The following is a 25,356-nucleotide window of genomic DNA, read 5'->3' on the forward strand; positions in this document are numbered from 1 at the left end:
ACCTGCACTTGGCACTTTGGATAATTATTTAGTTAAGGTCGTTCACAAAATTAATAATGAAAGGCGACAGTCGCTAGGGTTGTGTGGTGATTCCGTACCTCCTATTACAAGCACCTCCCCTGCTGCTATAGTACAGGACGATAGAAGCAATTCTATCAACCTTGATGCATCTGACTGGGTAATACCCGAGTAGTCTACTTCTACACAAGTTGAGCTGAACGATTCTATAGACATCATAGTACACCACTCTGCGACCCCTGTAGCTAGAGTGGTCAGAGCATGCAGAAAAGTTCAGACTAAGCGCGGGGGCACACGCTCTTCTAGGAAAAAAGTAGCCACACCACCTAAAAGTTTAGATATGGAAGATATTACCCCAGTGGAAGCAGGCACTGTAAAAATGGACGAGGAACAATCTAATCTCTTAGCTAGCATTATTGATTCTAAGATAAAGGGTATAGTCAAACCTCTAGTAGCAAAACTTGACCGGATGTCTGCGGAGGTTAATAGATTGGGTGGACTTCTGTCTAAGTACAGGGATGCAGTAGGCAGTTTAACTGCTTTAACCAAGACTAGCAGTAATAAGCAAGACCCTCCACCTGGGAGTGATGTAGGTCTAACTGCTTCAACTAAGACCAGTTGTGACAACCCAGTTTCCCTACTTGGAAACGATGCATGTGCTAGCGAGAATGTTGCACCAAAACCTCTATCCCCTGTCTGCCAAGCCAATCGAATCCCTAGGAAACAACCTACGCCAGAAGGCGCAACTAGACCTAGTACCAATCCGGTCACAAGCAATGAAAAACAAATTCCAACTTGTATTAATCTCCCACCAAAATGTAGCGCCCATGTAGCAGTATTAGTTAATGTCCCAAAACTGAGTAAGGGTCAAACAGAAACACATGATGCACTTAAAAATAAAACCCTACACTGGCTCACCAGTAATTTTAGTTACTCTGAACTAGGAGCCAACCAGATTATCATGACACAAAGGGTAGGTTGGGTGGGCCCACTGAGAAAAAAGCTCGCGGGGGACTGTATAATTATTAACTACAGATCACCACACTGGGCAAAGAGTAGTCATGCTTTGGCCCCACCCCCATCGCCCTGGGAGTTTAATGACTCTCCTCCCTTTGGGATACTTTTATAGGCATCTACTTGATTCTGCACTATGTACAGATGAAAATCCTATTCTCAGTAAAATAACTGCTCCCTTGGCGCGCTATACTATCCCTACACAAAATAGATTTCAGGCATTCGACTCCCTGGAGTCCAATGATTGACAATGGCCATCTGCGGGGACGGAGTTAGAAAGGCTTCCACATGGGTTACAGTTAACTGGCAAAGACAAATCCAGTAATGGGGCTTTGCTTAACTCCCTACAGTTGGACATTGGGGAATCAGAATTAAGAAGCCCCATTGTGCTGGTTACCAGCACGGATGAGCAACCTGATGAACCCAAGCAGGTACAAATTCCAATTCAAACTCCTCCAAAAATACTTATAATTCCAACTGCAGATTCATCACTCCGTTCTATAGACGTTCAACCAAACATCTCTATAGGTCAAGATTTAGGCTATAGTCTAGTTACCTGGAATATAGCTGGCCTTAGGAAAAAGTTGGATACCCCATTTTGGAAGGGTTTTATTACTGATGGTCATGATATTATTTGTCTTCAAGAGACATGGTGTAAAGAATCTATTTTTATAGAGGGTTACTCCTCCCATTGGGTACCTGCGGTTAACTCATCTGTAGGACGTGCGAAGGGAGGTCTTCTCCTATTGATATCAAATAAACTAACTGCATGTCAAACTAAAAGTTATAGTTCAGATGGGATCAATAATCAGGTGCTACGTCTCAAATTTAGTAAAGGCAATGATCTCATAGTGATCAACTATTATAATAACAAGTTTGATAATAATAGATGGAAAATCTTACTTCCTCTAGAGAGTGAACTTGAGAAAGCCCTAGGGGTATCCCAAAAACAGGCAACTATTTTATGGGTGGGCGATTTTAACATCAAGCTTTGCTTATTAGCCAAAAGTAACTCCTGTGGACTCAGAAAGGAGTCTGGTGTCAGAGATGCAGGGGATGATCTTCATTTTTGCCATTGTATTTATGGTATGGCTTTGAATAAACTGTTAGCAAAATGTGACTTGGATCTATTGAATTGCTCAAAGAATAAGGAAAATCTCCCTTGCCCAACCTTTACAGGCAGAAATACCAACACTAGTATCGATCATATTCTGCTTTCTAATAACATCGAGTATTCAAATCTCTGGGTTATGGAACAACCATTAAGCGATCATAATAGTATCCATGTATCACTGTTGTGCTGGGGTAATAAAGAACCAGCTGACAATAATTGTGTTATCAATGCCACAGCCATTAGAACAAATGGGATGAGAATTAAATGGGCCGGTATCGATCCTCAAACAAAACTTCTAGAGGTGGTGACTAAATGTAAAGTTGAAATCGAGAAGTGCCTGAGCGATGGAGTCATCGCCTGTAATATAATTGATGAATTTGTCAAAATGAATGTGACCATTGATGGGATTTTTACCAGGAAAACCTGCATGAAGAGGGCCGAGAAAATAGGTTGGTTTGATGGGGATTGTATACGGGCTCTGCAAGCATTAAAACAAGCATTGAGTGTCAAGCCTCGCAACAATGTAACGATAAAATCATTACGCTTAGACTACAAAGTAGCCATTTCTAATAGGAAGAAAAGCCTTCAGGATGAGGCATGGTCTAATCTTAATTTTGCAGCAGAAACAAACAATGCCAAACTTTACTGGGAAATTATAAATAGTCCCTTTTTAAAGTCTGATAGCATACCTGAATTAACTTCTTATGTCGAATGTAATGCTTGGATTGAGCATTTTACGAAGATTTTTAACCCAGCTAGGAATACCTCAGAGCTTTTAACACTTGGAACTTCCACCTGGTCTCCATTACCTCTGTTGATTAACCTAGATGAGGTATATGATGGTTTAATCGACAGTAAGGGTGGTAAAGCTTCTGGACCGGATGGAGTTCCCATAGACCTCTACAAAACCGAAATGGATCTATGGGCACCCATCCTAACCAGGGTTTTTAACACGGCAGCAGCGGGACAAATCCCACTAACCTGGGGCCAATCAATAATAGTACCTCTCTTTAAAAAAGGATCCAAATCCGAGGCGAGCAATTACCGCCCTATCTCCTTGTTGGATGCTTCCATCAAGGTGATGAGCAGAGTTTTGCTAAGGAGATTGGAAACCTGGGCCGAAGAACAGGATATTTTAACTAAGGTACAATATGGTTTCAGGAAGGGCCTAGGCACCCTAGAGCAATGCGCCAACCTAGACCTCTTGATAAATAAATATACTGTCGCAAAGGAGGGAAATTTATTTCTCTGCTTTGCGGACTTGAGTAGCGCCTTTGACCTCGTGGACCATGCCATATTATGGAGGATCCTATTGGACTTAGGCGCCCCCAAGGAAATAGTACACTTCTTAGGGAGGCTCTATGAAATGCTGTCTTGTAAAGTCCGATACGGCCCATCCGGAGAATGTACCCCTTTTTTTAAAGTTACCAGAGGCATACGCCAGGGTTGTGTATTGGCTCCTCTTTTATTTTCATTGTTTCTTAATCAAATCGACTCAACCCTAGGCCAAATTTCAGCAGATGCCCCGCGCATTGATGGTAAGGTGGTACCAATTCTATTATATGCGGACAACGCTGTTTTATTATCTCGTACAAAAATCGGACTACAGCGCCTCATAGATAACTTTGCTGAATTTATCAAGGGCAGGAAATTAAAGATTAATAAAAGCAAGACTGTTGCCATGTCCTGCGGCAAAAAAAACAACGTAACAAGCACTTTTTTTTATTGATAACGAGAAGCTGCTAACAGTAAAGAAATTTTGTTATCTCGGAATAACATTTTCAGATGATGGGAAATGGACACAAGAATTTAACAACATAGGCCTGAAGATGACTAGGAACACAAACAGCATCTTCAGTTTTTCCACTAAATTGGGTGGCCCCAGAAGAATTAAGGACCTGGTAACCATCTACAATGCTAGATGTGTTACATCACCATTGTATGGGGCAGGAATCTGGGGTTACCGTGATGGGAAAACTATGCAATGTGACGAAAATAAATTCTTAAAGAGAGTACTGTGTGTCCCCCAATCTGCATCAACTTTACTAGTGCATGAAGAAGTAGGGATTAACTACATCACAGATCTAGCAGCTTTGCGTCCTTTAACATTATGGCGATCCATCTGGGCAAAATCAGAAACGTTGTTTACACAACAAATAATACGAGATTGTTTAAAACATGATTACTTTCTCCTTATACCATGGTTGAAATACATCCACTATTGGTATCGTATTTTATTTAACAATGATATTCTGTTACATCCAGATTTTGCCGCCTCTATCTCTAAGAAGGAATTAAAGGAGAAATTTTTATCTTACAAGAAAGAGAATAGAGTAAGGCAATCTAGGACGCTACCAACAGTTGTTTTTTTATCAAGAGCTTGATTTAAATAAAGGTTTCCAGTCTTATCTATCTGAGGTCACATTGAACTCACACCGATTTGTTTTAACGCGTCTTCGATTGGGCACCGTACATCATTTGGTGGCATTTCCTGTTATGAGAACTGGTTCAAACTCCGTATGCCCCTGTGATGGAATTTCAAGACAAAGCTGCCGTCATTTTTTACTGTTCTGTAAATATTATTACTTTTTAAGGCTTTTTTATCTCAAACCAATTCTTTTAAAATTTAACGCTCGATCCATAAATATTGCAATGAAATTAATTACGCGCCTGGAAAATTCAGATATCTGCTTTGCTGTTGCTATGTATATAACGAAATGTATTGAGGCTAGGAAATCTATTATTGTTTAAATTGGTAATCAGTACATAGTCAAAATACATGAACTATGCATTTATCCTGTTGGACTACCTTTCCTTTTTAAAAGAGTTTTAATATTTATATTTGTATATAGTTGATTGTTTTTATTGATGTTTTGGCAACATTTTTTAAATACTGATGAAACATTTCTATCAAAACGTATTTAGGCCTTATATCCCTGAATTATATGTAGCATTTTTGCACTTTATGGACGCATTTATTGCACACGGAATTTAAGCAACTTTCTGGGGGGGACTCGGCTTGTACATATGTATCATACGTAAGAAAAATGTATTGGCTACTCTGTGTATAATTTTTATAATTTTTTGTCAGCCATAATGTGTTGTTGTGATTAATAATTATTGTAACTTGCTGTTTTGTTTTTTGCGTGTGCTTACATGGATTGTTATGACAACCCGAATAAAAGCTTTTGAAACGAGACGAGATGTCATCAGTGATGTCACTGACCAATATGTGACATCATGAACAGTTCATTGCAGGAGTGCGAGTTATAGTTAGCTCAGCTAACTAGAACGGCTGAATTTCTCTGGTTTTGTATGAGTGAAATGTCAGCCTAAGTATAACTTCCCTATAACTATTGTTTTTTTCCGTGAATTTTTCCGTTTTTTTAAATGCTAATTCACATGTATATTTGCTGTGTCTAATATGTCTATACTAAAAATTATACCTATTTACAGGAATGATGTTATATCTGCAAAATAGAGAAATATTTCACCGGTATGACATATTTGTAAATATGGGTTTTAAACCAAGGGTTTTCCATGATCACCAAAGCCTCTCTTATAGCAGTTTGAAATGTAGCTACATCTGTACGGTTGAGAGCCTCATTCTAACTGGTCTACACTGCGAATAACACAGTAATCCTTCAGGCATCATAAAGAAAGTTAAAGCTGGCAACAAGTATTATATTTTATGTTTTGAAATAGCCTTTATTAAAATAAATACAGACAGCAAGGGTACATTTTAATTATACATTAACATGTGGAATTTTGCATATCATTTAGAATTCATCCTGGGTGCTTTTCGAAGTAAGGCAAAGGTAATGGTGACAATAATAATGCCAAGGTATAAATGAGAAAGGAAATGCCATTGATAATAACCTAGTTTAAAAATGATTCATTAGAAAAAGAGTTATGATCAGAGGTCAGCATACCTCCTATCAAGCCTATTTCGTTGTATTACAGACATATGGACTGTCAGTTTAGAAGAAATATTTATATACAAAAGTTGGGTTTATTAGCATCAGCTTTGGAAGTCGTGAGAGCTTATGCACATGCATCAAATATGTTTAGACATCACTTTAAATGTGAACGGTGGAGCAATATTCAACCGAAGAGAAATTAAGAGAACACAAAATATGCAGTGGAAAATTGCTCCTTGTTAGCAGAGGATAAGACAAACCCCAACAAATGTTCATTAATGAGGGAAAAACAAATATTCAAATATTTAACATTTCAGTTCCATGAAAACAACATGGTATCTTGCGGCTATGCATTCTCTTGGTCATTTTTAATAATTCCTCCTGACCCTATCATACTTTGTGGCTCAATCTTCAAATTAAAAATCCCTGTTTTTAAACATCCCGGCAAAAAATATGCATGCCTTTTTCGTGGCTTCTAATCCTTTTATACAGAAATTGAATACCTATATCTTTTTTGCGTGCCTTCAGAAATTTAACTTCACCTATTGTAAACAGCATAGGACCAAAAGGGGCAGATGATGTGGGCTTCCAAAGGTGAATATGTTGGATAAATCTCTTGTAAAACAGCATCTATCAGAAATATCCCATGATATCATGGTTCCATGTAATTTTATGCTGATACACTGTGAGGGAATACTACAGCGCCAAAATCTTACTACAAGGCAAAACATTTTATTCACTAATTGATCACAATTGTTTACTCTTTCTAGGCACAAAACTTGTTCTACTTCAAAACTTTATTATCCATTTTTCAGATTTTCAACATACAATTAGAATCTATGAAATTTTCAGTAAAGTGCACCTAAGTTAGCAAGTGTGACAGTCATCTTGCGAGGACCTGGGGAGATTATTTGATCTGTTGCATATACTGCATTCATCCTTCTGCACATAATATAGAACCTAAAGCCTCCATTTGCACTAAAGCGTTTTATTTTAACTTCCCAATCACTCTTTCCCTACCATTGTGTATGCATCCTTCCTGATAATGATCTGCCATCACTCACCCTTATTGTTACCCTTCTATTATGCCACTCCTAGACTGAGCTCAGAATTAGACCGACAGTTTTCTTTCTCATTCCTTCCTTTCTGATGACCAAGACAGTATGTTCTCTTTTTTGCTAATTAGTGGGCAGTGGATAGAGTTGTCTGATGTATGGATTGATAAATTCCCAATGATGAATTAAACGATCTTTTACAGAAATCACTGATCCCATCATGAACGGGTGCCAGTTTGTAATATTTGTGTATATACTCATTTTTGAGAGAATGTTTCACTCTTGCAATTGTACCTGCCTTAAAGACGTTGATGTTTACATTCAATTTCTGTGGGCCAAAACTAGTCTGAAATAAAAGTAACAAAGGTGAGACGAAATAGCTTATAATACTGTAAATAACTGAAAGGGAGAAGTGTATACCATGCGACTCTTAGTATTTGAAGAGGAGGGACCGCTACGGCAGGAATGGAGATGGAGGGGCAGTCTTCCTCACTCAGGTACATAGTTATCGAGGTTTTGCATCATCACTGAGCCACGCAAGGGCGACGCAAAACCTCAATGAAATTTATCAAACCACACAAGCCCACCTTGTATGGCACCGAGTGGCTTGATCAATCTAGAGTAACACAAGGCAGCGCAAATCGCTGCCTTGTGTTAACTCTGCAGCAGAGAGGTGTGCAATGGGTGGAGTGTAAGTGTTCCCACGCATCCACCCATGGATACTGACACATTCCCAGATTTGCCAACATTGGTAGACCTGGGCATGCATCAGAACTGTATGCCTCCCCACCAGAGGAGCAACAAGGAGAAATATCCTTGCTTCTCCTTTCTGCTGCACACTTATAAAGAGGAAAACGCCTCTGAGGATTATTTTTGAGCAGGAAGGTGCCCCTTCCTACAAAAAAACAATCCTGGCTACAGTGCAGGCACGCTTTCACAATAGTGAATGGGTGCCTGCACTGGGGCTAGACAACCAAAGTAATAGTACAGGAATGCATTGTATAATGGTAAATACGGTGCATGCCTGCATTGTTTCTTTTACACAGCAAGGTGGCTTTCTACATTGCGAGAATGTTTGATAAATATGGGCCTCAAAGTGGTGCGTTTCATTTATAGGATGTAGAGAGCAGATGAATTCATTGCCCCTTGTAATGAAGATCCATTACGCAGGTAATGGTTGAGGATTTTTTTAGTTGGTTATTTACTGCTGTAGTTGGTGACCTGAAAAGAGCATCATGGGACAATGGAGTACAAAAGTGGTAGTGAAGTTTGTGGAAGAAGCACTAGTGGAAGATGGCGATGCAAGGTCTGAAATGACTGATAATAGAGTACAATTTGCTTTCGTACAAACGCTTAGGTACACGGAAGGCAACTTGATTAAACAACACATTAAAGCTGAATGCTTGGTAGGCAGAATACATAAATTGGTAAGAGTATTCAGTTTGCAATACAAAGAAGTGTAGTGGGACAATAAGTGGTATGAAGCACCGTTTGAGATTACACGAAACATCACATTTGTGAAAGGCTGTAAAGCATCTACCACTGTCTCTCTCTTGTCCTCAGGCATAGGGTAACAGTGGAAAGGAATCCGAGATGTGGATAAAGGCCTTAAAAACCGAATGTAGTAGCCTTTTGAAAGTCATAGGCCCAGGGCTGTTAAGGCCAGTAAAGGCACATGCATGATGAACACTGAGGTCAAATCTAGCTGAGTAGTATTTGTTTGTGCATGTATTCTGTGGAGTCATTGTCACTCGGACGTCTCATGGAGCGGTTTTGATAAATGTGAAATGAAAATGTATCCAAGTCTTTATGTTTATGATGGAAACTAAAAAAACTGACTTGAATCTGATGGTCAAGGGAAAAATCAACAATCTTAATGAGGTTAATGTTTTACATCAGGAATGCTCGGACATGTTTCAACCTTGTCCAATAAACCTACCAACGGATCACAGTTTTGTCATGACTACCACCACTGTAACCAATATCGTTATTGGGCAGTATTAAAAGAGCCAAATATTTACCAAAACTCCCATAAAGAACACATTTACCAGCAGAAGCCTAACCACAGAAACATTTTGAGGAAAGATCTAAATCCGTGTTTTCTAACCATGAGACCAGAGATGCACATGAGAGCTTGGCTAATTGACTTATAGAAGTTCCCTAAAAGCTGAGTTTCAACAAAGACAGCAGGTGCACATCCAGCTCTGAGCACAAGGCAAATTGTAGAGCTAGCGCTATTAAATGGGTGTGAACCTCCTTGATCTACTGAAACATTGGCATCAAGAAATTCCGAAAGTGTATCAGTCACGATTCACAACTTCACCAAGTTATATAATGACTATTGCAAATCAGAGGTGGGATAAGACATACTTTGTATTGGTTTAGCCATAAAAGTATTCATCTATTAAACGCTATACTTCTTTATAGTTCATTTAAGTGAGTCCTGGTTAAAACTCCTTAAGACTAGCCTACGCCTCGGGCTACGCCCCACTGTGTGCAATGAGCCAAAAGGAACTAATGATGCTAAACATTGCTTCTACCGGGGAAGAGGGATGAAGTTGGTGATGGCTGATGCTCTGGATGACATGTATATGGCAGCAGATGCAGATGGTGTGTATGCTCCGATACTGTTAGACCTCTCAGCAGCATTTGAAATTGTCCATCATGGCATCCTACTTAAGAAACTAGTGCTAATTAGTATAAATGGAATGGTATTTGAATTGTTTAATTCATTCTTTTCGGGTTGCTTAAAAAATAGTGATGTTAGGCCCCCATTAGTCAGATCCTTTTTCTTTGCAGTGCTGGGTTGCTAAGGTCTCCTCTCTCTTGCCTGATTTATTTAATGTGTAGGCCAACCCCTCTGCATTAGTACATTACTTGGGGATTAATCTCTTTACCTATGTGGATGACATACAAATTCTATTCTGCTTCTAAATCTAAAAATTATCATACTTTGAAGAAATGTCTGGCTGAGGTTAGCAGTGGTTTAAAATAAACGCTGACAAGACTGAGATACTTGGCGCAGAGTATTACCCCTCACTATTTAGCAATTCCATATAGCCATTGTATGTAGGTAACTGCCCGTTCCCAATAAAGGTGATTCAAATCCTAGGCTTTTAAATGGATTCCAAACTCCAAATGACATCTCGGGTCTCTTTCGGTAGTCTCATCCTGTTCTTTCTAAGCGCACTCTTCAATTGTATGAAACCAGAAGTCTCAACCTTGGCTGTGTCAAGGCAGGGCAATTGGAATTCAGATGTATTTAGGCATATGATTCCTTCTCTACAGATTTTTTAAACCAAGCAGCTTAACTTGTTCTAAGAGTGCCTAAACAAAGTAACTTGACCAACATATTACGACCCCTACACTGGTTAGCAGGTACACTTCGCATCTACTTCAAAGTCCTGTGCTTGAAGCAAATTTTTTTACAGAAATCGCCCACCTTGTCTTTGCCATAAATTCACAAGTTGTAATCCTTCCAGAGCCCTTCAAACAAACTTCTTGCTATACCTCAATGTAAACGTTCCAGACTGGGCGGTAGAACCTGCTCTGTTCTGGCTCCATTTTTATGAAACCCCTACACTTAGAACTGCAATCATTAACTTCTGAGTTCCTATTTAGTGAGAAATTAACGATGCACCCGTTTAATCTATAGGGTAGCCATTATTCCGAGTACTAAGAGACCAAATACTAACATAACAGCTAACATTGTGTTGCTGACAAGTGAAGGCGAGGTGTATCACATATTACTGTAGGTCACAGACTAGTTAAGAGTAACTAAAAGTGCCTGGAGCACAATTTCGTCCAAAGGAGCACAAACAAGGAAAATAATTGAAAATCAATGTATGCAGCAAAAGTTAAAGAAAAAGGAATGGGCCTAAAAGGAACAAGCAACATCTGAGTAGTCTTTGATACTGTAACATTTAAAAAGCATCAGGAGACAGACCTATCCAGGCATATCTCCAGAGTAACCAGAGTTAAGCCTAACCTTTATCCCAACATCAAGGGCATCAGCAGAAAGGTCATACCACGATAATGTGACAACCCTCCTGATAGACATCTCTCCTGGAAGGCAAACAACAACAGAATGCATGGGTTCACATGACAATTACAAAAGAACAGGACTTGAAAGAAATAACATTGAAGTAGATCAAATGAGTAACGAATGTGCGTTGACACGGCATCCTTAACATATGGAAGCCAGGGATAATGAAATCCTATAACGACTGAAAACGTGATGAAGCCTGCCCTGGATGGTTCACTACTAACGTGGCACACTGATCACTGTATGTGAAGACTGCAGCAACGATACGTAGCGCCAAGTCTACTAACAGTAGGTGCAGCATCACAGACTTTGCTAACAATAGCTACACCACCACCTTCAGCAGCTACAGATATCTGCTAACAATGTGATGCCTTGTGGCGGGCAAACATCAATGACAGGGTGCTTCGCCGTAAGGTTGGGCAAGCCCTACAAGCCAACAGAAACAGCATGTAAAGCTGTAACAGAAGCACTTGTCCCACTGAAACAGGACTAATTTAATTGATAGGCCATCATAGAAGGCTAGTGGAGTTCATGACAATGCTCAACATTAAACTTTACGTATTTGAACTTCCAGCGGTCCCTTTCTGTGACACAGTAGGTGTTTTTGGCTGTTTAAGATGCCATTTAACAGCCCTCGAGCAGTGTGCCCATTTCCCCTTACTAAGGTATCAGGACACTACATAGGATAGATTGCTCTGCCTCTAGGTGTTTTTATCCATTTAAATCTGTACTTTTGTCAGCTATTACTTAGGACAAATGAGTGTACGTGCTATACATCATGTGCACTGGACAGTCTTGTTCTTTTTAAAGGAATAAAGTAGTGCATAGGAAGAATATCAAATGGAAACTGTCTTATCACAACAGGGCTACTGTGGGAATAGAATACATAGGTTAGTAACAACACATACATTTGTTTTTGTTATATTTTCGGCTACGAGACAACAGAGCAGACACTTTATAGACTATCTTTGATATGTCCATTTGCCACTAGCTGCCAGTGAAGCCTGTTTCAGCAAACACATTTTCCAGGATCCAGCAGTCATTTCTTCTTTGGGAATCACTGTCTACACCGTAAGAAGCATACTCCTGTGCTCTGCAAACAGTTTGGGGCTAGCGCAAACCTCCCATGTTACTTGGAAGTAATTTAGCAATGTCAGCCTTCAGATTACGTTCTACTACTTCATACCTGGGCAATTTCTTCTTTGAAAACAGCTCTAATCTGTGACCTTATCACAGACAATTTACAAAAGGAGGGAAAGCTCCTTATCTGCAAAGCCTTCAAAGTGGACATATCTGCAGAAATCGTCGGAAGATGGAACAACGCTTGCTGAGCGACATTTCATGTGACGTGTTACAGATCAAGAACAAAACAGAAATAAAATAAAATAGCTACTAAAGGGGAGTGTGTAGGGATTCCCAGCACTATTGGATAGAAAAAGTAAATAAAATATGACAAATGTCATATAATGGTAAAGAACAAAAACTAGAACAAAATGAGGACAGCAGTTTGATGACATGCTGAAGTATTAAGGTGGTGCAGCAGCTTTGAAGCAGTCAGTTTCTTCTTTTTAAAAGCATTACTCATTTTCTTCATTTTTTCAGCTCTAGTGTTACGTATTGGACGATCTGACTGAAAAAGTACAATAGGGCTGTAGCGCTAAAAAGTCAATTACATTTAGAGGTCGACCATCACCCCAAAAATGGGGTGGTGGTCTGGTTTGAGGAACATCATCACTGTGCTACTGTGTTTTTTAAGAACAAGTATTGCAGCATTCAAGTGCATTCAACAGCCATTCTCTATACTGGCCTCTAAAGGGAAGGAGCGAGTCAACCAGCAAGATACCATCCACTTTAAGTACAAATGTTGTTTGAAAAATGTGTTCTACATTCCTCATCACCTTGATAAAGAAAAGACAACACTACAGCATGGAACGACTACATCAGAGTCATAAGGCAGGGGTTGGGGTGGGCATGATTTTGTTCCTACAAAGCATGGTTCAGCAAACTCCAAGCTGGGAAAGAACGGCACTGCCAGTCAGTCAAATACCTCCATAGAATGGCTTGCCCACCACCATGAGGATTTCATGCTCAACAACATTCCTGCTCACATGAGAGTGACCAGTACTGATCGCAAGTGACTCAAATGGTCAAGCCAGTCTCTTCATGCCGTACACCTGCTGAACGGATTACTTGCAGTTCTATGCTCCAGAAGCCATTTAGTCCACGTTTATCTGCTGGTCAAAGCTGACATAGACATCAGCTCTTGGTGTTGTCACTAACTGAGCACTATAGGGTTGCAGTTAATTCAGGTCACACAAACTTCTTCCTTGTTGCTGTGAACCTCTCCATGTACTGCATAGGAAAAAGGGCAAAAAAGTGTTAGCACCGGGACAACAATGGCAGACAATTACAGATGAAAATGTATCTAAATTATATCAAATGCAAGTACATGACTAATCTTTGAAGAGTATATGGGGTATATGGAAACAAAATCCCCTACATAGTGGGGCGCTACATCCTTATCACAAATAAGTTAAGAGTAAGGGTTAGTTAAGAACTAAAGATTTATCAAATGAAAAAAGGCAGGTTGGGGGTCTCCTCCTGAGATGATACAATGTCGCATGATGTAATGGTGGAGATGTAATGGCACTTTTAATAACATGGCCTCCCCAATCAGCACTCCCTAGCAATTAGAGTTTCTACCTAGGCTATCTAGCACCTTCTTGAAAACAGCAGTACCTCTGCTAATCAAGAGACAGATCTGTGTCAAAATCCTATACACTTCAAACTTAATATTTGAATCAGCTTGAGAACAGACAATTTTAAACATTCTTTTCATTAAAGTATTCAAACAAAGCACACACATACCTTGACATTTCTTTACGCTCCACGACCATCAAAACTACACTAGAGTAAGTTGCTTGTTTGTAATATTTCCTAATAAGGGTGTTTTGCTTAATGTCATCGGTTGAAGTTTATTGAAAGTATAATTCCTACTTGCAGGTCAGCAACAGTAGCATGCTACCACTTCCTCTCCCTATGTTCAATTTAATGGCAACACTGATAGGTGTTTCTCATACTTTTACTATAATGTGACCCCTTCCATATCAAAGGCACCCAGACATGGAAGACATGAAGGGAGAACAAAAGGGTCTACACTTTCATTGGGAGAAGAAAAGAAAGCAGAGGGGTTGTGTATGACCAGGAAAAAGAGGATCAGAATTAAAAGGAATAACTGAAGCAGGTAGGGCTACTTTGTAGGACTAAGATGGGTGAGTGGAATCCCTATGAACACCTCATGACGCAGACTTAAAATAGTCATATTGTAGTGGAGATGTGCGGATCTGGTGGTTTTCCATTCATAAGACTAGCTGAGCCAGTAAGCTGGATCTTTCTTAACCTCTTCTTCAACTGGTCTGTGCCTAGTGGCTGCTCTCAGTAGAGCATTCTGGGGATGGATCATGAGCAAACGTGAATTGCTCTGAATGAAGATCCACAAAAGGGTCTTTGGTTGTTCTCTTTTAATTTCAGTGATGTTTATGCTCCTGTTGATGGTTTCCACAGCTTATTCCCTTCTCTCTAATCATAAGGAGTTAAGGCATAGCTCTGCTCGCTTCTGCAAATCTTCATCTGTAGATTCACAGAGGTCATTCTCTCCATGACAATAGGTGTCTCACTCTCTTTCAGTAAATCACGTTACACTGACTTCCTCTATTCTCCAGTGTGTACTTTGCCTCTCTGTTTTTATCTTCTGCTGCTATTTTTGGCACTCTAGGGCAATATTCGGTTGTCTCATCTGGAAAGAATGCTGTACCAATTATTTCTCCAGAGGCAGATCAATCAAAGAGATCACCCTATTTCGCAATTAATTAGGAAGTGCTAATGTCTGTTTTATGCAGGAGCTTCCACATGAAAGTTCTTGTTATGGGCATTATCACACGACTCAGTTCTCATACAACCCGCTCCTGCTTTACTGTGCCATTGTGTACCTTCATTTTCTGGCTCTCAAGACCGTCCAATTGTAGAGAATGATATTTTTTTTTTAACAAAAGTGCTAGAAACATGTTTCAAGGGCCAGTGCAAGGTGAAGATATTCAGTGTTTATAAATTCTAATAAAAATCACATTATAGAGGAGTAAAAGTGTGCAGTATTGGTGTTAGGAAAATAACAATTGAAATTGGGAAAGTAAGGTGTAACATGTGTAGGAAAGAAACCAGGAGCAGAGAAAGGGGAAAAGACAAGGATTTAGACAATAAGGCACGGACACATGACAACTGTACTTTTGGCAAAATAATCAAAAGGATGATTTAAAGTGGAAGATGAGGGTAGAACAAACAAAGGCATGAAACATCATGCAGCTCGCCTGTCAGTTTGATTGCCCTGCGTTCACTACTCTCTTATTTAACGATGTATCTGCAGCACTGGCTAAAACATTTACTGAACTCCAGGAACTTAACCAAGCAAATGGGCACACAAGTAGGAATTATTTCACCACTTACCTTGTCATAGCCATTCAGATCTCGTAGGTTTTTGATCTCAAACAGATTACCCTCCACCGCCAGCAGAGAGATCTGGGAGTCACTTAGGATACTAGCAGGTAGCATGCTCAGCTCCAGGCAGTTCTCTTCCAGCCGCAAAACCTTTAGGCGAGGACAGTGTGAGATCTGCACGGATATCTGTGATATCTGGGAAAGCGGGAAGTACAAAATGCTATGAGGATGCTGTGGATTGTCTATAAACCCGGAATTTCAGATATGAATACATCTCCAAGTAAAACATTATGCTATGAGGATGCTGTTTATCGTCTATAAACCTGGAATTTCAGATATGAACACATCTCCAAGTAAGACATATCTTGTTATAGCTGGGTTTCTACAACCAGTGGTTAAGAGGTCAGCAAGATGAGAGTGAGGTCCCAAAGAGCAACCTCTGGTCAGACTAACCCTGTTTTACATATTAAACTACCTGAAGGCTATCTTTGGTTCTAGCACAAACCTTTATTAAATGTCAAGAGTATGACTGACCTTTGAGTTTTCTTACATTTTATACAGGCATTAACATTACAATATTTTGTAACTAACCTTCAGGTTATAGTTTTGTTCTGGTATTTCCCACCAGTCATAACTCTTAAGACATGCACTTAGCTAAGTGCACGTCTTAAGAGTCATGGTAGTCATGCGCCATCAGCACAGAGCAATTAGGTATCAGGCCAAGCTTGATTAAACTCGCCTTCACATATGGCAGGAATGGCTACAGATTTGTGTCCTCCTTGAAGCACAAGCACCTCTCCTTAATGCCTGATCGACTTGACCAATAGCCTGTATTTGAGGCGTTGGAGTTTTTGGCACCAGTTCTAGGCAATTCCAGCTCCATTAAAAATTCCTCTTGTCAAGTTATCTCATCTCAGACCCCTGCCACTTTGGCTATACAATGACCACACATAACCTATAACATCTTCTATTCCACCAAGGAGGAGGAAGCTGTGCCATTGTTCTCACTAATATAGTTGCAGAATGTGTTCACCAGGTCAGATTTAAAGACCATGTCATCCAGAGCAGCAACGATAAGCATTAAGGTAGGGATGCAGGATCTAACGATATCCCAGGTGAACATCAGCAATAAAGGATTATAGTCATAGTGGGATATTCAGCTTGTGTCACCTGTTTGTGAATTTGTACAGAGCATAAGAATGTAGCACTATGGACAGACAAGTCAAGCATACTGGAACAGTAGTGCTCCCAGGGTTGTGGGCCCTCCGGGCATCAATATAACCCTACTCTATGACGAAGCAGCGACAGATGCGAGTGCACTTGTGTATCAGGGAAGGCGGCGGGGGTTTGATCTATCCAAGATTACATAGGCAATACAATTGTAGTACTCACCCACGAGCAGTGGATAATGTACCACTGTGATCAGGTGAGCAGCAATGGCAGACAAGAAAGTTGGATGGTCCTAGTAAATATTAATGAAAGCTATATATTTACCACCAATTTGTCCCTCTGTTACTATCTACTGACCATCTGGGTCGATAACCTCCATTTGGGATAATAATGTAAGTACCCAAATAAATACCCACCTAGCAAACGCAGAGTACATTTTCTCCCGCTAGTCCTTTTGTAGCACCAGGATTTCCAATTTAGTAAGGTGGGCTCCTTGGAGAAAAGTGATCTGTGCCTTACGGCTTTTAATAAACATTTGGACTCTATGCCTCTTGTTTGGTGAAATAAGGCCTCGCACATTCCAAGCAAATACCCTCAGAGTAGGAGCAGTATTGGTCATGTAAACGAGCAAGAGACCGGTTTGGTGAACACTGCCTAGCATTCCAAAACCAATAGTTTGTTCATGAAGGAAAATACACCACAGTGGAAAGCATAAACAACAACCCACCCTTGTGGGTAAACACCATGAACACACTCCAACAGGTCGTACCCCTCCCCCCAGCATAATCGCGCAGTGGCACTACCGCAAACCCATGCTGAACCAGAACGTAATCGCACCTTCACTAAGGTTGCAGTGCACCTGCCACTCAAGGTTAGTGAAAAGGAGGTTGGGAGAAAACTTGATACACAGATTGTTCCCTAGAGGTGCAGTAAATGCCTTGCAGGATTGGTCATCTGGGCACTATATACCCAATGTGTAAAAAAAAGTCTCCACAAGAACTCAGTTTCCATAGGAACTCAAGGAGAGGGGTAAGATCACCATAATATTGTCTGCAGTTCTAGGTGTAATCTCAGGGAGAAAAATACTTGAGACTAAGCCTGAGATGCTCTCAGTACCAGATCCAGAATCTTCACAAGAGGATACTCCGCTACCCCTACTCTCAGTAGTGTGCCCCACCAATGGAGCCGGCCACACTGGTCCTCATCTCTACAGTCCCAGGCCTGTCGCAGTGTGGGGCGAACCCCGCGGCGTCTCCTTTATCAAGTTTGTTTGTGCCTCTGTGGTGTGGGAGGGTTCTGCAGATGTTCCGGGTGCTATCGAGCATTGTAATTGTCAAGCCAGTTCCAGGCTGCAGTTGGAGTATCAAAAAATAGACTTGACATCAAACTGTACCCTCAGTCTGACTGGAAAGAGTGGAGCATAAGGGATGTATAGTTCTCGCAGTCTCTTTTTCACACAGGGGTGTAGAATGGAATAAAATATCTACTTGTCCACAGGACAGGTTGCTTCATAAAATCTACTTCACCTGTAGAAAAAAATCTGGCAACAATCACATTATGTAAAAGCTCTGATATTAGCTTTTTTGATTATGCCAGGGCTCATACATTTGTAGGGTTTGAATTCTAGCAATTTCCTTATTTTGCCACCTTTCCACAGATCTACAGACTGGGCCTGGACATTGCATTAAGTAATCGTTCCAGGGTTTGAAATCCCTTTTGGCTACTGGACGGGTGCCCGCTCTGATATTCGCGGATGACACTTTGTTGTTAGCCCGAACATCAACGGGCATCCAGAGGGTTCTGGACGGGTTTTCAACTTTTTGTGCCTCAAGGGGATTGGAGGTTAACTTGGATAAAACCAAGTTAATGGTTTTCAATCCCCCAAGGCACACCCGCCCGAACCCTGTCCTGAATGGCACCCCGCTTGAGCGGGTGAAAACCTTTGTTTACCTGGGTGTCACGCTTACTGAAGATTTTGACTGGGGTTACCAGGTGTCTAGATCTGCCCTGAGACTTTCACAGATTACAGGGGGGTTTGGGAAATTGCACAAAACTTCACAATTTAAACCAGCCGCCCCTGTTCTTGAAACTTATAGAGCCCAGACCAGGTCAGCTGCTATGTATGGGGCAGAGCTATGGGGGCACAAGAACGCACTTAGTCTTCTAAAGGTGGAGCAAGCTTTTATGAGAAATTTGGTTGGTCTACCCCAAAGCACCCCTCTCATACCATTGCGGCAAGATATGGGCCTTGAGTCCATTAACGATCTGATAGCCGCACGACCCTTGCTCTACTGGAGAAGGCTCTGGACTGTACCGTAGCTGGTTGATTACAGAGCAGAATTTTCAGCAGTCTGGGCGCAGCTCAAAAACAAAAATATACCCTGGCTATCTCACATCAAGGTTCTTCTTTACGAAATTGGCTTGCCTCAACTGTGGGAGTCCCCGGGTGAGAGCTGTCCTAAGTTCCAGAGGCCAGAACTGTTGGCTATTTTGAGAAACCATAGCCTTAATCTGCTACACAGCTCGTCAACTCTGGGCAGGCTAACAACTGAATTCCTGCAGGACAAAATTGCGCCCAAGAAGGAGGAATTTCTAGACCTAGTGCAGCCTCCTCTTGCAAGAAAACTATATCCAACTGAGGCATGGCTGCTTGCCCATTAGGGTGCTGACCTCTAAATGGACTATCTCAAATGAGGGAACCTGCCCAGCCTGTAACAACAGTACAGAAGATATCGTGCATGTCCTGTTCTTCTGCCCGGCGTATAGTAAAATACGGAAATGCTAGTTGGCTCCACTGTGCAGGAACTTGGGACTTAGACAATGCGCACAGGCGTGCAGAATTTTAACATATGATACCTCCTCTCGTATTGTGTTTGCTGTTTCCCGCTTCCTACCTGGTATGTGGCGCAGAAGGACCACCTTTCTGATAAGGACCTAATGTGGAGCAATCCCCCTTTATTATTCCTTTTACCTTTTATTCCCCCCTTTTTTGATAACTTTTGATAACTTGTTGTTTAATAACTTTTTAACTGCTTGTATTTATGGATTTTATCATTGTGCTTGTATGTATTTTATCTGCACTTTTATGGTCAACGACCGAAATAAAGTTATCAAATGAATGAAATCCCCTTTGAGTCTGAGCAAACCTACTAAACGGCATGATTTAGGGGTTTTCACCAGCTCTTCTCGAATCTTTTCTCATCCTGAGAAAGGTTGTAAATTTACTCCAGACAATGGCAGAAGTAAAACTTCTTCCAGGGTTGGGAAAAAAGTGGTTGGAGGGAAAGTGAACTTGTAAACGCCCTTCAGATTATCACATGAGTACATCTACACCTGCATATTTGCTCGTGCTAAAAAGCAGTTCACAAATATTTTCTAGGAATAAGACTTTTTGGCCTACTTCTGTAAATTCACGAAAGCCATAAATCTGCACTAATGCAAGGACATATATCATGGAAACAAATTTGTGACTTTCCTAGGTCTGGAGTTAACCAAGACCTTTTGTTTTCATTAAAAATCTATCTATCCATCAATCAATCAATGGGCTTCTGCTCTTTCACATGGAGCTTATCTGCACACAAAGTAGTTTTGTTCAGTGCTAAGGACTACTGTAGCAATGTGTGCTTTTTAAGGCCAAAAAATATTCTTGTTTTTATAAGTGTTTGTTATGATGGTGAGGGCCCTGGCAGCTCCCACACAGTTTTACAAAAATCATATCAAAACAAGACATGCATTGACAAAAACAAAAGGCTTACCACTAACATCAGACCGATTGGCTTTGCCAGTGCTTCTTTATTTTCATGTTACCTATTATCTTGTTGAAACTGGTTACACTGATTTTCCATTCTGAATATTTTTGGGAAGTGCTAGCATGCATCAACGCATTTTACGAAATGATGCTTCAAAGAAATTATACCTACTATTTCACTTTAGTTTAGCAAAATTGTTTTTGTAAACCTTTTAGTTTGAAAGCAAAGGATCATGAATCTTGCTTTCAAGCTTCTGCAGATACTGGCATCTAATTAGAGAGCATTCTGGGAGCAATGTATGTAGCATCATATTGTTATACTATGCAAACGTGTGTTCACATTTTTACACTGGAACCACTGTCAGTAGTATAGTCTGAGGTTACTACATCTCCTTAGAGCGCTCACCCTAATAAGAAAGTGTTTATATTAATGAACCATAAATAAAAGTTTGAACAAGAACAGCATTAACAAATGAACACAATTTTTATCTGCATAATATAGTACTTTAAACTGGCATCAAAGGGTTTGTGCTGCAGGACCAAATTGCCCCAATGACAAAATAAAAATGGAAAAACTTGTTGTCCTTAACCCCAAACAGTATGTCCAGGTAGTCCAGCTAACCCCTGTCACAGCAATAAAAGACGTCATGTACCTCTGTACAGCTGTTGTATAACCAGGGGAAAATTGAGAACTTTGCATTCTACACTTGAAAAGATTCTATTGTACATGCTTGCCTTGACAAGGGCATAAATAATGAACAGGTCCTCTAGGGGCAACTTCCTAGTGTAACTAGTCCCCAAGGAAGGCACCCCTTTGATATTCTCTGGTAGGCCAAAAAGTCTGATATTATTACATCTAACTCTGCTCTCCTAATCCTCAATCCTGTTTTCAAGGATTTTAATGTGTTGAGACATTGCGGAGAGTGAGGATGCACGGTCTTTCATGACTGGGGTCATATCCGACACAGGGGATACTGCTATGCACATCTGGTCAGCCATCATCCAGTAGTCGTTCCTTAGTAGACCTAGATCCACCATCAAGGAATCTATTTTATTCTACAGAGCCTCTCTCATGAAGCCTATAAGACACCTGGATAGCATCCAGTTTGTCTATGGGTATGAGGTTCGGGCCAGCGTTCGTTGAGGAGGCATTGTCCATCCAGCCTGGAAGATCACAGGAGTTTCTTCTTTCAGACGGTGCATGCGCCCCATTGAGCTGGAGATCATAGAAGGAAGGAGAGGCTGGTCGGTCGATCAAGAGACAGGAACAGGTGGAAAAGCCAGGGAGCAGAGGTGTGATGAGGGTCATTGGTAGGCCAGCTGTCCAGGAGGCAACTACATATAAGCAGGCAGGAGAGCCGGGCCTCCACAGCACCATATGTTCTACCCTCAATCACCAGCTCCAGCATCCTACTGGAGTGGATTAAGTCCAGGTGGAGTGCAGCATTGAAGGGACAACCCCGATGTCCCTAGTAGGGCAGAGGCAGTAGTCCAAGAGGGCATTCTCATCAGAATCCCCGCAATGTCACCACAGCTGTCTGATACAGTACCCCAATGTAGAGGTGTGGCTCACTGGTTAGAGGCGGCAGACCCGGAAGCAGAGAACGGCCCGGGACCAGGGTTCAATTCCCGACGCGGCAGGGTCGTGGACCAGGGTCAGCGGACTCGACAATTCTCGCCTCGGTGCCTACTCTAACCAGGGATCACACTCGGCAACTCTGGGCATTAAGCTTGCCTCATCTCTCAACGGCCCCCCACAGACGCCGGGGATGCCTGGTTTCACCTTGGAGATACCCAGAAGGGACCATCTCACAGGGAAAGCCAGGACGGGTTCCCCAGCGGTCTTCAGCGCCGGGACGCTCACGGGCAGCTGTGCGCTTTACAAGTCCAACACATTTAATGCTGCTGCATGGCAGAGAAAACCTCCAAGTTGACATCTTCAGGTCATTTCACTGGGGGAAAGCGGGGGTCCTCATAATGCAGGCCCTTCGAGTTGCAGCCCAAGTCTACTGCAATGCGGAGGTCCAGCAGGGGTCAACCCCATAGGAGTGGCCAGCAGGGTGAGATTATCACTAAGTGACCTGGTTGACTAAGCTGCAGCACCCTCTCCTAGACCAGGACCTCACTCAAGCTGCATGTCATTTGCAGCACTTAAAGGATGGAGGGCATGCAGACTCCCTCTGGTGTGGTGCCAGTACCAGAGGGCCATGACCCCAAGGCAGGTCCCAATGGGGTTGTCTTAATGGTCCCCACAGCTGCCCTACGTCTCCCATCAACTCACATTCGTCATCTTAAAGAGTGTAGGATGGAGGTGGCAACAGTAAACTGGAAGGCAGCAGCGGCGGCGTGGTCCCTCAATGCTCATCAGCTTCTCATCAGCTCCACAGTATAGGACAGGTCACCCCCACTCTGCAAATGGGGTCAGAGGCAGCAGGATTTGTAGAAAGAATCCGGGAGATATAAAGAGCGCCGCACAGCCCGTCCTTACAGCATGGCAGTTCGCTCTACAAGATAGAGACAGATATGCCAAGACATGAGTCCAATGTTTACTGCGCCATGTGAGTCAAGCTACACACTACTGATGAGCTCTAGTACGATGAAACTGGTCTGGGGTTGCTTGCGGTCCCTTCTGGAGATGACCAAACCTTGAAGTTCGGGATGGACTGTTCCCATGAGAAAAATAGTTGGTTTGATTTGCATAAGTTGGGCCTCTGTCTGGAAGGATGTGGCGAGCAAAAAACAATGGACAGAGAGATTGCTGGCGGCTGAGATTAATTCACGCATTCCACTCATTACCTTGTTTTTACGTATCTACTCAAGTCAATAACATGTCATTATCCAAATCCCTTTACATATGTAGTTTTCTGTGTGTAGCTTTCTGTTCAAATAATTAAATAATGATTATGACGTGAAAACATGAGCACCTGGGTAGTGGTGCTATATATATGCTGTTTCCATAAATATTCTTATTGCTCACAAATGTGATAAAAGCAACTTACTTTGAGCACTAAACACTTTGCTCCTGGGGCTGCAACAAAGTCTCCACAAATAAAGAGGTTTTGTCTAGAAGAAGCTACTAAGAGACTAGATTCTTGATCGAAAGTCTCTAATCGTTTCTTATTCTAAAAGATAGTGTGCTCAAAAAACAGAAGCCTAACTCAGTGAAGGGCCTGGTAAAACAAGGCAATTTTCTATAGCAGGTGGGGACCTAGATATTTCACTCAGTGACTTCTGAATAAAGTCGCTAGTCGCTTCACCATAACTATTCACTATAACCATTCACTATAACCAAGCCTTTTTAGCATGAATAGGCTCCTGTCCCAATTGATCTTCATCTCCTCTCAAACTGGAACAGCATACATACTACATGAGATAAAAGAATTATTTTCAGTAGCTTCTAATTTGGGAAAGAGAGCTAAAGGCTTGGGGAGCTGCCATCTTGGATTGGGCTTCCCAAATATCTAGAATTCCGGACCAGGAAGAAAATTGAGAATGCAGGTGCGGGAGAAGATACTGGTTGGCCAGCTGCTGTAAGGTAAGTGTTTTCGTGCGAAGATTTGCCAGCCTCTACCCTGCTGTCCCCATGTAGCGTGTCCCGCCTGTCCGGGACCAGAGCAAGGGCTACTGCCCGGTCGGAGGCCAGAGCAACACCACATTGCACCGAAGTAATGCCTTCCCAATGCAGAGTAACGCAAGGCAGCGATTTGCTCTCCTTGCAGCTTAGTAATTCGCACTGAAGCCCTTGCGTTGCCTTGAACACCTTGAGTGATCCAATGGCAAATCAAGGGCTGTATATATTTGGGCCTAAATTTGGGGAATGCCGTATTCCAACCACACGATGGTAGCTTTCTTACACATTTTCAATTAAGGGTGCTGCTAAAAGTTCAAATCATGTAATACAATCTAACATTCCAACACCCCAATCAAACCCTGAGTTCTCTATATCTAGATGTGATGTTCTGAGATGTCTATGTTTATAGATTTCTCACTGTACAGACCTGGTTCTGGTTCAGATTCAGTTCGATGGCTTGAAGGCCTGCCACCTCATCGGGCACGCTCTGAATTTTATTCTTGGACAAGTCTACCACATTGAGTTGACGAAGACTGTAGAGCTGCACTGGTACAGTCCGAAACTGATTCCCTGAGAGACTCAGTGTTTTAAGTGCTGAGAGTTGCCCAAAGTCTGCAGGTAGACGTGTCAGACGATTGTTGTTCAGGTGCAAAGTCTCTAGCTTTTTCAGCTTGCATAACTCCATCGGAAGTGCACCTGGAAGAAAAAAAGAAGTCAAACAAAAGTGCTCTAAAATACTCCTGATTTAGCAACGGCACACAGACAATTATGACGGTTTCGGATGCACAGGTGACTATATACTCCATCCAAACTTTTTTCCATGAAATTATATATTTCTCGACTTTAAAAAAAGTATTATAAGAAAATGCATAAAACAATTTGTATGTCTGAATAGGGGAACCAATTATTACCGTTTGGTTTTCTATTGTTCTTATAACTGGACTAAGTGGCAGTGGTTATAAAAGTGAGGGTTACAAAATGTTAGTATAGGTTGAAGGACAATGGAGGTGCTAGTAGATGGCTTAAAGGATCCAGATCCCCATCGCAGATGACATCCCCTGGGGGATCCCCGGCTTTAGCCCCTGCTTAGGACTGTTAATGTAATCACAAATGTATTTCTTGCAGCTTGCACCCAAATAGCCCGGCTACTGGCTGTGCACTTTAGGTTCTTCCTGTTATTTGTATGTCACAATGGGGTGATTACTGATGA

At 41.6% G+C, this 25,356-nt stretch overlaps 1 protein-coding gene across 1 annotated transcript in view; it reads right to left on the reverse strand.

Moving 5' to 3' along the window:
- Window positions 1-5,833: 5,833 nt before the first annotated feature.
- Window positions 5,834-25,356, reverse strand: part of LRRC57 (leucine rich repeat containing 57) — a 69,772-nt gene continuing 50,249 nt past the window's right edge. Inside the window, exons 4-6 of the mRNA XM_078659656.1 lie at window positions 24,574-24,842; window positions 15,667-15,852; window positions 5,834-13,518 (exon numbers count right to left, since the gene is read on the reverse strand). Of these exons, the coding sequence (XP_078515782.1) occupies window positions 13,477-13,518; window positions 15,667-15,852; window positions 24,574-24,842 (497 nt within the window). The 3' untranslated portion in view covers window positions 5,834-13,476. The remainder of the gene's footprint in view (window positions 13,519-15,666; window positions 15,853-24,573; window positions 24,843-25,356) is intronic.

The sequence above is a fragment of the Lissotriton helveticus genome, chromosome 9 (assembly GCF_964261635.1).
Source record: "Lissotriton helveticus chromosome 9, aLisHel1.1, whole genome shotgun sequence".
Lineage (NCBI taxonomy): Eukaryota > Metazoa > Chordata > Amphibia > Caudata > Salamandridae > Lissotriton > Lissotriton helveticus.